General features: G+C 40.6%; 1 protein-coding gene across 1 annotated transcript in view; it reads left to right on the top strand.

Annotated features, from left to right (window-relative positions):
• Positions 1 to 8,280: 8,280 nt before the first annotated feature.
• The window catches only part of LOC138259722 (mucin-2-like), a 256,782-nt gene continuing 248,539 nt past the window's right edge, over positions 8,281 to 16,523 (top strand). Inside the window, exons 1-3 of the mRNA XM_069207617.1 lie at positions 8,281 to 8,396; positions 11,955 to 12,082; positions 15,809 to 15,937. Coding sequence (XP_069063718.1) covers positions 12,067 to 12,082; positions 15,809 to 15,937 — 145 coding nt within the window. The 5' untranslated portion in view covers positions 8,281 to 8,396; positions 11,955 to 12,066. The remainder of the gene's footprint in view (positions 8,397 to 11,954; positions 12,083 to 15,808; positions 15,938 to 16,523) is intronic.

The raw sequence follows: 16,523 nt of genomic DNA, 5'->3' as shown, positions 1-16,523 counted from the left end.
GCTTACCATCTGGTCCTGTCTCCCAGCACAATGCTAGGAGGACTTCATCATCTGAGGAATCCTCCTCTATGGCTACACTGGACAGCCCAGTGCTAACCACCTTCTTTGGACAGGCTGCATCTCCTCTGAAGTGACCTGTCTGCTGACAGTCAAAGCAAGCCCTACTGTCCAAGAGCTTTTTTAACCCTGGGTCTCCCTGTCTCCCTGTCTCTGCTTGTCAGAGTGGGAGTGGGATTTACTCTCCTCCTTCTTAGGGTTCTGGGGTACAGAGGGAGTCTCTGTGGTGGGCTTACCACCTCCCTCCTTAGGTTTTTGGGGACCTGTCCCCCCCTTCTTGGAGTCTCCCCCCTGGGACTTGACAACCACCCTGGTTCTCAACCACTCATCAGCTGCCTCCCCTAGCTCTCTAGGGTTGGTCTGCTTAGAGTCCACTAGATGCTGGCGTAACCTTTCTTGGATACAATTGGTCAAGATGTGCTCTCTCATGATCAGATTGTATAACCCCTCATAAGTATTACCTTGTTGCCAATAATCCAGCCCTCTAGTGCCTTTAGTGAGGTGTCTACAAAGTCAACCCAAGACTGGGTACTGACCTTCTGGGTGTCCCTGAACTTCATTCTATATTGCTCTGGGGTCAGACCAAACTTCTTGGCTAAGCACTTCTTCATACTAGGGTATGAATCTGCCTCCTCCCCCCTTAAGGTCAGAAGCCTATCCCTCCCTGAGTTGGGGACCAACTCCCACAAAAGGGAACCCCAGTATTGAGGCCTAACCCTTCTCATTTGGAGTGCCCTCTCAAAGGCCCCCAGCCACTTATCTATGTCATCCCCCTCTACATAAGCAGGAACTACCCCCTTGGGTAATCTGGGGCAAACTCCCCCACCCATGGACACCTCAGCTTCTTTATCGCTGCTTCCATCTCTTTTTTCTTTGTATGCCCACTTTTTCTTTTCTAGGGCCAGCTTCTCTGCTTCCAAAGCTATGTAGGCTAGCTGGGCTTCCAGCTCTCTTTCCCTGATGGATGGGTTCTCTCCTCCTGAAAGGACCCCCTTCCTACCACTAGCTTTGGGTCTGGCCCTAGTGACTGTATCCACTGAGGACCGATCCTCCTCTTCCTCACTTAGGCTCGGATGCCTTCCCTCCCCTGAGTGGTTAGAGTTAGCATCTTCCCCTTTTTCTTCCTCCTCTGGAGCTTCCTCTGTCTCTACCTCTTGGGCTTCAGCCCATGATGTCAGGGATTTAATCAGGATTTGCTTCCTGAGATCAGGGGTTGCAGGCAACCCTCTCTCAATACACAACCCCCTAAGCTGGACTACTGTCAGTGTGGGTAGGCTAGCCAGATCAAGCTCCATGGTTCCCTAGTTTTGTGTCAACAAAAACTTTTTGCAAAAATTGGAAACAAGAATTTAGAAAAATTACAAAAATTCAATAATTCAAATTAATCCAAATTAAAAATTAAAAACAATTTTTGCACTAGGACAATTTAAAGGATTTTTAATTTGTTTTACTCAAAACTGTAACGTGATATTGAACACAAGTACAGGATCCCGTCGCTGCTTCCAATTATGTTGGAAAATGGGTTATTGGTAGGGCAGGTAGATACCTACACCTAGCAACAAGCCACAAACCTCCACATAGGTACAGTTAGGTCTCAGTAAATTAATCCCAGCTCTACCCTTGGTAGCTTGGCATCGAGCGTCAAGGCTTAACTTAGGAGACAAAGTGTAAAGCATTCAAATATCACAAAACAGTAATTAAATAAAACACAGGAAACAGTTTAAAAATCCAAAACCAATTTTTTAAAAATAGCATATATTTTTATCTTTAAAATGACACAAAAACGATTAAAATCGGTTCAGGGGAACCGGAGATATGAATTTTTAAAGTATTATTATTTTCTAGCGCTTAGAAACAAAAAGCGCCAATCGGGTCATCTGGTTGCACCAGGACGGGGGCAAAGTCAAACTTTCAGGCCGACCGCGATGGAGCCCTGCTCGGCTACAAGTCGCGGGAGGCCTTGGTTAAAAAGTTACCTTCTGACTTAGTCTCTTTTTTGATGTTTTTCTTCCCCGGGACGAACCTGCCAGTTGGATCCGACCTCCTGGAGCCCTTGTCCGGATACACGAAGTCAGTTTCCTCGGTGGTGATTTTTACCTTCGGACTTAGTCGTTTTTTCGAGATGAAAATCCTTCGACCGGGGTAAACCTGGATCTTGATCCGACGTCCGTGGAGCCCTTCTCGGATACGATGGCTGGAAGGTCCCGGTCAACTTTTTACGTTCGGACTTAGGTGGTCATTCTGACCCTGGCGGTCTTTGACCGCCAGGGCGGAGGACCGCGGGAGCACCGCCGACAGGCCGGCGGTGCTCCAATGGGGATTCCGACCGCGGCGGTAAAGCCGCGGTCGGACCGGCACCACTGGCGGGGTCCCGCCAGTGTACCGCCGCCCCATTGAATCCTCCGCGGCGGCGCAGCTTGCTGCACCGCCGCGGGGATTCCGCCCCCCCCTACCGCCATCCAGATCCCGGCGGTCGGACCGCCGAGATCCAGATGGCGGTAGGGGGGGGTCGCGGGGCCCCTGGGGGCCCCTGCAGTGCCCATGCCACTGGCATGGGCATTGCAGGGGCCCCCGTAAGAGGGCCCCTACATGTATTTCACTGTCTGCTGCGCAGACAGTGAAATACGCGACGGGTGCAACTGCACCCGTCGCACAGCTTCCACTCCGCCGGCTCGATTCCGAGCCGGCTTCATCGTGGAAGCCTCTTTCCCGCTGGGCTGGCTGGCGGTCTGAAGGCGACCGCCCGCCAGCCCAGCGGGAAAGTCAGAATTACCGCCGCGGTCTTTCGACCGCGGAACGGTAACCTGACGGCGGGACTTTGGCGGGCGGCCTCCGCCGCCCGCCAAGGTCAGAATGAGGGCCTTAGTCTCTTTTTTGGATGTTTTTCTTTACCGGGACGAACCACGAAGTCAGTCCGGGTCGCGGTTGAGGCAAGCCGGCTAGAATTTCCGCGTCGGGTCGGTCACTTTATGGAGCTTTTTTTCAAAAATTCTCCAATCTTTTCCAAACTTCTGGGGCTTCACCCAGATGTTCTTTTAAGGTTCTTTTGAGGTCCACAGCTCACCCCAAGGGTCCAGAAGTTCTGTGATGGTCCTTGGGAAGTGCGGACTTCAACTCCCAGAATGCACCTGGCGCAAACTCCTTTTTGGCCACTGGACAGTGGTCAGCTGGTCACTTTTTCAGGAGTTGGTGCAGGGGACTCTGGATAGCAATTTTTCACCTGTAGCAAACAGGGAGTCCCTCCTTGAACCAGTTGAAGCCAGGCAAAGTCCTTCTTGTGGTGAAGCCCAAGTGTGCAGCTGGTGCTGTCTTTCTGAGTGCAGGGTCCAGGTGCAGGCCAGGGGTCCAGCAGGGCAGTCCTTCTTCTCCTTGTAGTTCCTTCTTCTTGAAATTTGGTGGGGATCTGAGGCGTGGGTGCAGGTCTGCCAGTTTTATCCTTGCTCCTGGGTGAAAAGCAGGGGGGCCCTGGTTCTCCAATCAGGGACAGGGTCGTCCCCCTGTGATGACCACTTCCTGGGAAGTGTGGCAAAAATCCATCCCAGAAGGCAACAGTCTCTAAAAATCCAAAATGGATGAATCTGATTTTTGGAGGAGAGATCTGGCTGAGCCCACCCACTGGTGTGGCTAAAAATCATAAACACACCCCTCTCCTGCCCTCTCCTAATCTAATCAAGGGGGCACTTAGCTGTCTGGGGTTGCAGGATGTGGGGGTGTTGCTGGGTGCTCCAGATGTCCTTCTCTGCCTTTGAAGACCAGTTTGGCAGCCCTCCCCCTTCCTGCCTCACCATCTGCTGAGGGGAGATTCTCTCCCCCAAGCACATTCCTTTGTGTGAAGCCAGGCCACTTCACACCTCATTAAAGTAGCCTGGCAGAAGCTGCTGCAGGCTGGCCAATCAGAGCACAGCAGCAAAAACAATGCAGAGCTGAAATTGGCAACTTTTTAGGTAAAGTCTAAACTTTTTACCTGAACAAGTTATATTAAATCCAACAACTGGAAGTTGTGGGATTTAATACAACAATTAATATGATACCAAATTCTTGGTATGTAACATTTAAGGAGACTTTAAAATTTAAAATAAAGTCTGCCCATTCTAGCCTATGAAGGCCATTTACTTCAATGAGGAAAAAACGAATTTGGCTGTTTTTACCTCACCAGGGCTTATAAATCTATTTTTATAAAGTCCCTGCTTATAGTTACTTGGCACCCAGCCCTAGGGGCACATAGGGCACACCTTAGGGGTGACTTATATGTAAAAATAAGGAAGTTTAAGACTTTGGAAGTACCTTTAATTCCAAAGTCGAATTTGCATATAACTTTAATTTAGAAGCAGCCAGCAAGGCAGGCTTGCTTTTAAAATGACACTGGGCACCTCAGCAGTGCACCTAGGTGTGCACCACCTATGCTGTGGTCCCTTAACCTACATGCCCTACCATATACTAGGGACTTATAGGTAGGTTAACTTAGCCAATTATAATTAGCCTAATTTGCATATCCATTTTACACAGAGCACAGGCCCTGGGACTGGTTAGCAATACCCAGGGCACCATCAGAGTCAGGAAAACACCAGCATAAAGTGGAAAATGGGGGCAAAAAGTTAGGGGGCCTCTGCAATCAGCCCTGTTTTCTCACATCAAGGAAATTAGTTTTGAAGATAATTGCATATGTAAAAGTATTTATGGTACACCTTTAATGGTGAAACAATGGAAGGCATCTACCTCTGCAACTAATACAATTGAATAATATGAGAAAAACACAGAAAGCACCTATCTTTATTCTTAAATCTTTTCTACAAGAGGATTATTCTCTACCATGTGGACTGCATGACTCTCATATTTCAATTTAAAGCTTATATATTAGTTATATTTTAGGCAAAAGTAATGTCATTGCAGTGTCTGCTGAAGTTAATTTTTATTACAGAGCCAACCATATTTCATAAGATTTAACTTCACATTTGCAAAGCTCAGTAAAAGCATACGTTTCTGCAAACATCTCCCTGTGTACATTAGGGTAGTTCCACTAAAAAGAAAGCAATGTTTTCATTAGCAACAGAATATAAGGCAGGATTTGAATTTTTGTCCCTGGTTTACCACCGCTGTGAGAGGTCCCTCCTCCTGCTCCATTTTTATCCTCTCCTTCATGGTCAGGGTCTTCTGGAAGCATCATAGGAAATAAACTCAGCAATTTCATCCCCTGTTGAGAGGATCTTCACTTGTAATTAGTCCACAATCTGAGGCTATTTAGAAAACGTGAAAATTCTATAAGATCCACCAGCCTTCGACAGTGAGGTTGTGATATGAGCAGTTGCAAGTTGATCGTAACTAATACTGTAAGCATAGGAGAAGGGACCACGATAAGCCTAAGTCAAATTGCCATCCTTTTGCTGCTGTAATACATTGTTATACTCTAGGTAAGCACAGACTAGTAATAACTTGTCGTGACAAAGCAAATTTGCCACAATGTCAGAAAAACATAGGAGCTAAACTCTTGTGACATATCATGCAGAAGAAGTTTATCCAACTCAGCCTCTTATCCTGAAAAAACAGGAGTTGCCCATTTCTAAAATATCCAATGGTGTTTGTTGTTAGTGGTGGGGCAAAAATCCATATGATCAAGCCCTTATAGTTGCTAAGTATAAACATTCTGGGAAGAAATTCAATGCAATTTAAGACCACTACTTGTGTCACCCGCGACTGATTGTGATCTCTCAAACAATCTGGGTTAAGGTTTACTTTGCTCACTTGGACTGCCACTTTACCCAGATCCCATGCTAGACCCAGAAAGTGTTGTTACTTACACACAAAGAGCTCTGGAGAAAATGTGATTTGAAAACAGTTTTATGTACAAAATACAGGGTAGCAACTTACTTCCATGATTAAACACCATCTGCACGGAAGATATATTTGGATGGATTCCATATCAGTGAACTAATCTCAATTGTGATTCACGATTAAACACCGCCTGCAAGAAGGATATCCTTGGAGGGAAATGCACATCAGAAAAGTGATCTCAATAGTGCTCCAAGAAAGACACACTTTTGCTAAGGACCATTCACGATCCTTTAACAGAAGGCTACTCAGAAGCAGCTAAGGAGGATTTTGGATTGGGATCACTTACAGTTACTTCAAAAGTGGGTCATATCACATTGTGCTACAGGTTAATTGATTGTTCTCTCAGAAAAGATTTATTATAAATTTCAGTAAGGACCTTGTTGAATAAATCAATTACTAACAAAATAATTTTATTAAAACCATTCTGCTGAATATTACGTATGTTCTTCAAATCCACTTTGACTCAGGATAACACAGATCTTGGCTCTATAAAAGTATCAGTTCTATCTATTTCATCATCTTTCCTCTTTTCTATTCCAGCCAAGCTCTAGCAAATTTACTTTGGCTTTGACATCCATCCTGGATGTGAATCTTATAGATTTATCTCTTTTTCAAAATTGTTCAACTAGTTGTCTTATACTATTCCTTTCTAACTATCGAAATGTAGCATTTCATGACTGAGTTAGCTGATTTGTCCTGAGTCTGCTTCTTCAAACTGAGAAGTTTGGCGTCTTTTTCAAAGGTTTTCTTTTATCTGATTGAACTTTAATAAACTGGCTTGAACTTGTCATCAGACTGGCGATCATCTTCCTAGTTCTTGTTGGATGAATCACTATAGAAGGGAGTGTGCTCCAGATATACATTATTGACTCTGTATTTGTCTACTGGCCACACCTAATGTTTACAATGGGTGGTAAACGTGGCCAAAGGAGACTTTATGGACTTGTGGAAGTACTCATCCAAAATATTGTCAAGGATTTACATAGTGTGCATTTGACAGCTAGTAGTGTAAAAGGTCTTTAAGGCCACATCCTTGTAAATAAAAACAGAGTGTGGCAACATTGCAACCTGACAGCATTCCAATGCATGTTCTTACAGATGATGAGATCTGGGATAAACTTCAGATGTTCAGCCATCTCTATTTCCTCTTTCAAACAGAATGTTCAAATTGCAGTAGGACTAGTGGTGGGAGTGTCACTGTAAGTACATGTTCCTATGGGTCTCTCTCGTGTAAGTTAAAAGTATTGTTTATCCTGGTAGGAGTCAGACATAGTCAAGTGGATGCTTAGTGTCCTTCTTAATTCTGACGAGGTTTTTATAATACATGTACTGATCTACCATTTGTATATATTTGTTTCTCATCCCTTTGTGTTTCTATCTGTTTTGCATTATCTTTACCTGCTGTGATTGATTTAGAAGTTTTTACCACTTGCTTTTTCGAAAAGGATGATTTCAGGACTTATTTTCTTGCTACCATTCGCTGACTACTCTTTGAGACATAATCATTTTCCTATCTGAGCACTATATTTAGTAGGGTCCTGTGAAATACTATGTGGTACCTTTTGTTCTTTTCTGACTTTTAATCATTATTTAACTTAGCAATTGTTAAGAGTAGTTTTACTATTGATATTACAATTATAGGCCTAAATTGCCAAAATCAAGATCTTCCATGACAGAAATCAGGGAGTTGAAGGAGTTATTATAGATATTATGCATCACGTCATTTCTTTGTCTATATTTTCTGCTGCATCTTAAGAACTTTGCTCTGCTCTTGCATCACTGACTATTTGATAAGGGCAAATGCCCAGTTTGCCCACTTTCAAGATGTACTAGGCTATTCACCTGTCTCACTCTGTCTCTGGATCAAAACAGCAGCAGCAGATATATCAAACAGCTAAAACAGACAGAGGAGGAAAATACCCGCAAAACAATACAAATGCCCGGAAAAGGAGAAAATAATGTCTTGTTTCCATTCAGAAAGCAATAGTTTCAAGTAAGCATGGGTTTCAGAAGAAACAGTTATGATGCCAACGAAGTGTAGAATAACAGATCCATTCCTCTCCTGCATCTTTGGACATTTGTTTAGAGGCAGAGGTTCAGCCAATGGACATCTCAATATTACATAATCTCTAAACTTCTGTCACTCAGACTTTGAACCTCAAACACAGCAGTGATAGAGAATAATAATAACTCAGATACCATGTGGCTGTTCTACAGCCAGTAGCTTCATGTAAGCAGAATTTTCAGTATTGGCAGTTCCACAATGTGCATAGTGCATAAGACAAAGTTTACACCTCAGAATGTGAATGTGTATTTTCTGTTCTTTATATATAGATTTCATGTGTAAACTTTGTACATGAAGACTCTGCTCTTTTATGCAGGTCATGAAACAACTACGACAAATTCTACTAACATCTCTGCAGCACCAAGCATCACAGCCAGTCCTACAATTATGTCAACCACGATGATTAATCAAACCCCTCCTACATACTCTACTGCCACCACTTCAGGTAATGCTTTGCTATCACATTGATGTATTTTTATAATATCACTCAAACTACACATACTCAGGGGTTCCACAACTGTTTAGTGCATTATTTCCAAAATCCATGTTTCAGTTAACATTTGACATTGGCATCCTATCAAGGAAAGGAGTCCCGAAGATAATTACATACGTACAAGTATTTATGCGAAAAGCACAGAACGCACCTATTTTTATTCTTAAATCTTGCCTACAAGAGGATTATTCTGTACCATGCGGACTGCATGAATCTCATATTTCATTTTAAAGCTTATATGTTAGTTATTTTTTGGGCAAAAACAATGTTGTTAATTATTACAGAGCCAACCATATTTGATAAGATTTTACTTCACATTTACAAAGCCCGGTGAAAGCATACTTTTCTGCACACATCTTCATGTGTACGTCAGGCTGGTTCCACTACAAAGAAAGCAATGTTTTCATTAGCAACACAACATAAGGCAGGATTTGAATGCTTTGTCCCTAGTTTACCACCACTGTGAGAGGTCCCTCCTTCTGCTCCATTTTTATCATCTGTTTCATGGTCAGGGCCTTATTGAAGCAACATTGGCAAAAAAAATAAGTCATTTAATTCCCTGTTGAGAGGATCTTCACTTGTAAGTAGTCCACAATCTGAGGCTATTTAGAAAACATGAGAATTCTATAAGATCCACCAGCCTTCGGCATTGAGGTTGGGATATGAGCAGTTGCAAGTTCATGGGAACTGATACTTTAAGCATACAAGAAGTGAGAGCGATAATCTGTGTCAAATTATCATCCTTTTGCTGCTTTATTAAATTGTTATACTCTAGGTAAGCACAGACTGGTAATGACTAGTCGTGACTAAGCAAATTTGCCACAGTGGCAGAAGAACAAAGGATCTAAACTCATGTGACATGTCATGCAGAAGACGTTTCTGCAACTCACTCTCTTATCCTGAAAAACCTGGAGTTGCCCATGTCTATAAGCTCCAAAAGTGTTTGTTGTTATTGGTGGGCCAAAAATCCATATGACCAAGGCCTTAAAACTGTGAAGTTTAGACATTCTGGGAAGAAATTCAATGTATTTAAGTTTAAGACCAATATTAGTGTCAACAGCGACTGATTGTGATCTCTCAAAGAATCTGGGTTAAGGTTGACTTTGCTCACTTCGACTGCCACTTTACTCAGATCCCATGCTAGTCCCATCAAGTGGTGTTAATTGCTATGAAAAGACATTTGGAGAACAGGTGATTTGAAAACTGTTTTATGAACCAAATAAAGGTAGCAACTTACTTCCATGATTAAATACCATCTGCACGGAAGATATCTTTGGAGGGAAATGCACATCAGTGAAGTAATCTCAATTGTGCTCCAAGAAAGACACACTTTTGCTAAGAACAACTTATTGTTCTGTTAATAGAAGGCTTCTCAGAAGCACCTAAGGAGGATTTTGATTAGGATCATTTACAAATACTTCAAAAGAGGGTCATATCACATTGTGCTGTATGTAAATTGATGTTGCACTCAAATAAGATTTATTATAGATTTCAGTAAGGACCTTGATGAAAAATCAATTACTAACAAAAGAATCGTGTTAAAATAATTCTACTGGGTGTTATGTATGTTCTTCAAATCCACTCTGAGTCAGGATAACACAGATCTTGGCTCAATAAAAGTATCAATACAATCTGATTTATCATCCTTTCTCTGCTATTCCAGCCAAGCTCTTGAAAATTGACCTTGGCTTTGACATCCATCTTGGAAGTGAATGTAATAGATTTATTTCCATTTCCAAATTGTTCAACTAGGTTTCAATATACTATTCCTTTCTCACTATTGAAATGTAGCATTTCCGGATTGAGTTGGCTAATTTGTGCTTAGTCTACTTCTTCAAACTGATCAGTTTGTCGTCTTTTCAAAGGTTTTCTTGTATCTGAGTGAACTTTCATAAACTGGCTTGAGCTTGTCATCAGTCTGACGATCATCTTCATAGTGCTTGTTGCATGAATCACAATAGAAGGGAGTGTGCTCCAGATGTGCATTATTGCCTCTGTATTTGTCTGCTAGCCACACCTAATGTTTACACTAGGCAGTATTAGTGGCCAAAGGAGACTTAACGTACTTGTGGAAATACTCATCCAAAATATTGTGAAGATGTGTATATAGTGTGCACATGCCAGGCAGTAGTGTAAAACCCCTAAGGGACCACATCCTTCTAAATTAAAACAGAGTGTGGCAACATTGCAACCTGCCAGCATTCTAATGCATGTTCTTGCAGATGATGAGATCTGGGATAAACTTAAGATGTTCATCCATCTCTGTTTCCTCTTGCAAACACAATATTCAAATTGCAGTAGGACTTAGTAGTGGGAATATTACTGTAAGTTCATGTCTCCAATGGGTCTCTCTCGTGTTAGTTGAAAGGATTGTTTACCCTGGTAGCAGTCAGATGTAGTCAAGTGAATGCTTACTGCCCCTCTCAATTCTGACAAGGCTTTTATAATATGTGTAGTGATTTACCATTTGTATATATTTGTTTTCTCATCCTTTTGTGTTTCTATATGTTTTGCAATTTCTTTGCCTGCTGTGATTGATTTAGAAGTTTTTTTACCACTTGCTTTTTGGTCAGGAATGATTTCAGGACTATTTTCTTGCTACCATTCTCTGACTGCCTTTCGAAACATAATCATTTTCCTGTCTTAGCACTATATTTAGTTTGGTCTGGTGAAATACTGTGTGATAAGTTTTCGTCCTTTCTGACTTTTAATCATTATTTAACTTAGAAATCACAATGAGTAGTTTTACTATTGATATTACAAGTATATGCCTACAATTGCCAAAATCAAGATCTTTCATGCCAGAAGTCACGGAGTTGAGGGAGTTAGTTTAAATATTATGCACCACTTCATTTCTTTTTCTCTATTTTCTGTTGCATCTTAAGAACTTTCCACTGCTCTTGCATCATTGAATGTTTGATAAGGGCAAAAGCCCAATTTGTCCAGTTTCAAGATTCACCAGTCTATTCACTTGTCTCACACTGTCTCTGGATCAAAACAGCAGCAGGAGAAGAATCAAACAGCTAACACAGACAGAGGAGGAAAATACCCGCAAAACAATCAAAATCCCTGGAACAGGAGAAAATATTGTCATATTTCAATTCAGAAAGTAATAGTTTCAGATATGCAGGGGTTGCAGAAAGAACAGTTATGATGCCATCACAATATAGATTAACAGAACCATTCCTCTCTTGTGTCTTTGAACATTTGTTTAGAGGCAGCATTTCAGCCAATAGATGTCCAAATATTAGATAAGCTTTAATCTTCTGTCACTCAGCCTTTGAACTTCAAACACAGCAGTGATAGATAATAATGAAAACTCAGATGCCATATGGCTGTACTACAGCCAGTAGCTTAATGTAAGCAAATGTTTCAGTAGAGGCAGTTCCACAATGTGCTTAGTACATCATACAAAGTTTAAAGCTCAGGGTGTGAACTTATATTTTCTGGTCTTTATATATAGATTTGAAGTGTAACCTTTGTACATGAAGACTCTGCTCTTTCATTCAGGTGATGAAACAACTATGACACATTCTACTAACATCTCTGCAGCACCAAGCATCACAGCCAGTCCTACTACTATGTTAAGCATGAGTCTAATCAAACTACTCCTGCATATTCTATGGCCACCACTTCAGGTAATGCTTTGCTATCACATTGATGTACTTTTTTTAATATCACTCAAAATACACATACTCAGGGGTTCCACAACTGCTTAGTGCATTATTTTCAAAATCCATGTTTTCAAGTCTGCATTTCACATTGGCATCCTATTCAAGGAAAGGAGTCCTGAAGATGATTACATATTTAAAAGTATTTATGTTGCACCTTTAAAGGTGAAACAATGGAAGTCATCTATCTTTGCAACTATTTCAATTATATAATATGAGAAAAGCACAGAATGCACAAATTTGCAATCTCAAATCTTGCCTACAGGAGGATTATTCTCTACCATGGGGACAGCATGACTCTCATATTTCAGTTTAAAGCTTATATGTTAGTTCGTTTTTTAGACAACAGTAATGTAATTGCAGCGTTTGCTGAAGTGAATTATTATTACAGAGCCAACCATATTTTATAAGATTTTACTTCACATTGCATTGTCCAGTCAAAGTAGAAAATTATGCACACATATTCATGTGTACGTTAGGTTGGTTCCGCTACAAAGAAAGGAATGTTTTCATTAGCAACACAAAATAAGGCAGGGTTTGAATGTTTCGTCCCTAGTTTCCCACCATTGTGAGAGGGCCCTCCTTCTGCTCCATTTTTATCCTTTCCTTCATAGTCAGGGTCTTATGCAAGCGTCATGGGAAATAAACAAAGTCATTTCATTCCCCGTTGAGAGGATCTTCACTTGTAACTAGTCCACAATCCGAGGCTATTTAGAAAATGTGAGAATTCTATAAGATCCACCAGCCTACGACATTGAGGTTGGGATATGAGCAGTTGCAAGTTCATGGGAACTGATACTTTGAGCATGCAAGAAGTGACAGCGATAATCTGTGTCAAAATATCATCCTTTTGCTGCTGTATTAAATTGTTATACTCTAGGCAAGCACAGACTGGTAATGACTAGTCGTGACTAAGCAAATTTGCCACAGTGGCAGAAGAACAAAGGATCTAAACTTGTATGACATATCATGAGGAAGAAGTTTCTGCAACTCACTCTCTTATCCTGAAAAACCTGGAGTTGCCCATATCTATAAGCTCCAAAAGTGTTTGTTGTTATTGGTGGGCCAAAAATCCATATGACCAAGGCCTTAAAATTGTGAAGTTTAGACATTCTGGGAAGAAATTCAATGTAGTTTAAGTTTAAGTCCCCTATTAGTGTCAACAGCAACTGATTGTGATCTCTCAAAGAATCTGGGTTAAGGTTGACTTTGCTCACTTCGACTGCCACTTTACCCAGATCCCATGCTACTCTCATCAAGTGGTGTTAATTGCTATGAAAATACATTTGGAGAACAGGTGATTTGAAAACTGTTTTATGAACCAAATAAAAGGCAGCAACTTACTTCCATGATTAAATACCATCTGCATGGAAGATATCTTTGGATGGAAATCCACATCAGTGAAGTATTCTCAATTGTGATTCGTAATTAAACACCGTCTGCAAGAAGGATATGCTTGGAGGGAAATGCACATCAGTGAAGTAATCTCAATTGTGCTCCAAGAAAGACACACTTTTGCTAAGAACAACTTATTGTTCTGTTAATAGAAGGCTTCTCAGAAGCAGCTAAGGAGGATTTTGAATTGGATCATTTACGAATACTTCAAAAGAGGGTCATATCACATTGTGCTATAAGTAAATTGATGTTGCACTCAAATAAGATTTATTATAGATTTCAGTAAGGACCTTGATGAAAAAACAATTACTAACAAAATATTCGTATTAAAATCATTCTACTGGGTGTTACGTATGTTCTTCCAATCCACTCTGAGTCAGGATAACACAGATCTTGGCTCTATAAAAGTATTAATACAATTTGATTCACAATCCTTCCTCTTTGCTATTCCAGCCAAGCTCTCGCAAATTGACCTTGGCTTTGACATCCATCTTGGAAGTGAATATAATAGATTTATTTCCTTTTCCAAATTGTTCAACTAGGTTTCAATATACTATTCCTTTCTCACTATTGAAATGTAGCATTTCCGGATTGAGTTGGCTAATTTGTGCTTAGTCTACTTCTTCAAACTGATCAGTTTGTCGTCTTTTCAAAGGTTTTCTTGTATCTGAGTGAACTTTCATAAACTGGCTTGAGCTTGTCATCAGTCTGACGATCATCTTCATAGTGCTTGTTGCATGAATCACAATAGAAGGGAGTGTGCTCCAGATGTGCATTATTGCCTCCGTATTTGTCTGCTAGCCACACCTAATGTTTACACTAGGCAGTATTAGTGGCCAAAGGAGACTTAACATACTTGTGGAAATACTCATCCAAAATATTGTGAAGATGTGTATATAGTGTGCACATACCAGGCAGTAGTGTAAAACGCCTAAGGGACCACATCCTTCTAAAGAAAAACAGAGTGTGGCAACATTGCAACCTGCCAGCATTCTAATGCATGTTCTTGCAGATGATGAGATCTGGGATAAACTTAAGATGTTCATCAATCTCTGTTTTCTCTTGCAAACACAATATTCAAATTGCAGTAGGACTTAGTAGTGGGAATATTACTGTAAGTTCATGTCTCCAATGGGTCTCTCGTGTTAGCTGAAAGGATTGTTTACCCTAGTAGCAGTCAGGTGTAGTCAAGTGAATGCTTACTGCCCCTCTCAATTCTGACCAGGTTTTTATAATATGTGTAGTGATTTACCATTTGTATATATTTGTTTTCTCATCCTTTTGTGTTTCTATATGTTTTGCATTTTCTTTGCCTGCTGTGATTGATTTAGAAGTTTTTTTACCACTTGCTTTTTGGTCAGGAATGATTTCAGGACTATTTTCTTGCTACCATTCTCTGACTGCCTTTCGAAACATAATCATTTTCCTGTCTTAGCACTATATTTAGTTTGGTCTGGTAAAATACTGTGTGATAAGTTTTCGTCCTTTCTGACTTTTAATCATTATTTAACTTAGAAATCACGATGAGTAGTTTTACTATTGATATTACAAGTATATGCCTACAATTGCCAAAATCAAGATCTTCCATGCCAGAAGTCACGGAGTTGAGGGAGTTAGTTTAAATATTATGCACCACTTCATTTCTTTTTCTCTATTTTCTGTTGCATCTTAAGAACTTTCCACTGCTCTTGCATCATTGAATGTTTGATAAGGGCAAAAGCCCAATTTGTCCAGTTTCAAGATTTACCAGTCTATTCACTTGTCTCACACTGTCTCTGGATCAAAACAGCAGTAGGAGAAGAATCAAACAGCTAACATAGACAGAGGAGGAAAATACCCGCAAAACAATAAAAATCCCTGGAACAGGAGAAAATATTGTCATATTTCAATTCAGAAAGTAATAGTTTCAGGGATGCAGGGGTTGCAGAAAGAACAGTTATGATGCCATCAAAATATAGATTAACAGATCCATTCCTCTCTTGTGTCTTTGAACATTAGTTTAGAGGCAGCATTCCAGCTAAAAGATGTCCAAAGATCACATAAGCTATAATCTTCTGTCACTCAGCCTTTGAACTTCAAACACAGCAGTGATAGATAATAATGAAAACTCAGATGCCATATGGCTATACTACAGCCAGTAGCTTCATGTAAGCAGATTTTTAAGTAGAGGCAGTTCCGCAATGTGCTTAGTACATCATACAAAGTTTAAAGCTCAGAGTGTGAACTTATATTTTCTGGTCTTTATATATAGATTTGAAGTGTAACCTTTGTACATGAAGACTCTGCTCTTTCATTCAGGTGATGAAACAACTACGACACATTCTACTAACATCTCTGCAGCACCAAGCATCACAGCCAGTCCTACAACTATGTTAACCATGATGTCTAATCAAACCACTCCTGCATATTCTATGGCCACCACTTCAGGTAATGCTTTGCTATCACATTGATGTATTTTTTTTAATATCACTCAAAATACACATACTCAGGGGTTCCACAACTGCTTAGTGCATTATTTTCAAAATCCATGTTTTCAAATCTGCATTTCACGTTGGCATCCTATTCAAGGAAAGGAGTCCTGAAGATAATTACATATTTAAAAGTATTTATGTTGCACCTTTAAAGGTGAAACAATGGAAGTCATCTATCTGTGCAACTATTACAATTATATAATATGAGAAAAGCACAGAATGCACAGATTTGCATTCTCAAAACTTGCCTACAGGAGGATTTTTCTCTACCATGGGGAAAGCATGACTCTCATATTTCAGTTTAAAGCTTATGTGTTAGTTTTTTAGACAACAGTAATGTAATTGCAGCGTTTGCTGAAGTGAATTATTATTACAGAGCCAACCATATTTTATAAGATTTTACTTCACATTGCATTATTGTAGGAAAGTCCTCCTTTTTTGCCCTGAACACCCCCACACTTTTTGGACAGGTACTGGTGGTTACTGACTCTTGGCTGTGCCCTGGGTACTGCTTACCAGTCCCAGGGCCAGTGCTCTGTGTA

This window comes from Pleurodeles waltl, chromosome 9 (assembly GCF_031143425.1).
Source record: "Pleurodeles waltl isolate 20211129_DDA chromosome 9, aPleWal1.hap1.20221129, whole genome shotgun sequence".
NCBI classification, from domain to species: Eukaryota; Metazoa; Chordata; class Amphibia; order Caudata; family Salamandridae; genus Pleurodeles; species Pleurodeles waltl.
The sequence above is the reverse complement of the archived record's forward strand: the minus strand, read 5'-3'. Positions and strand labels throughout refer to the sequence as shown.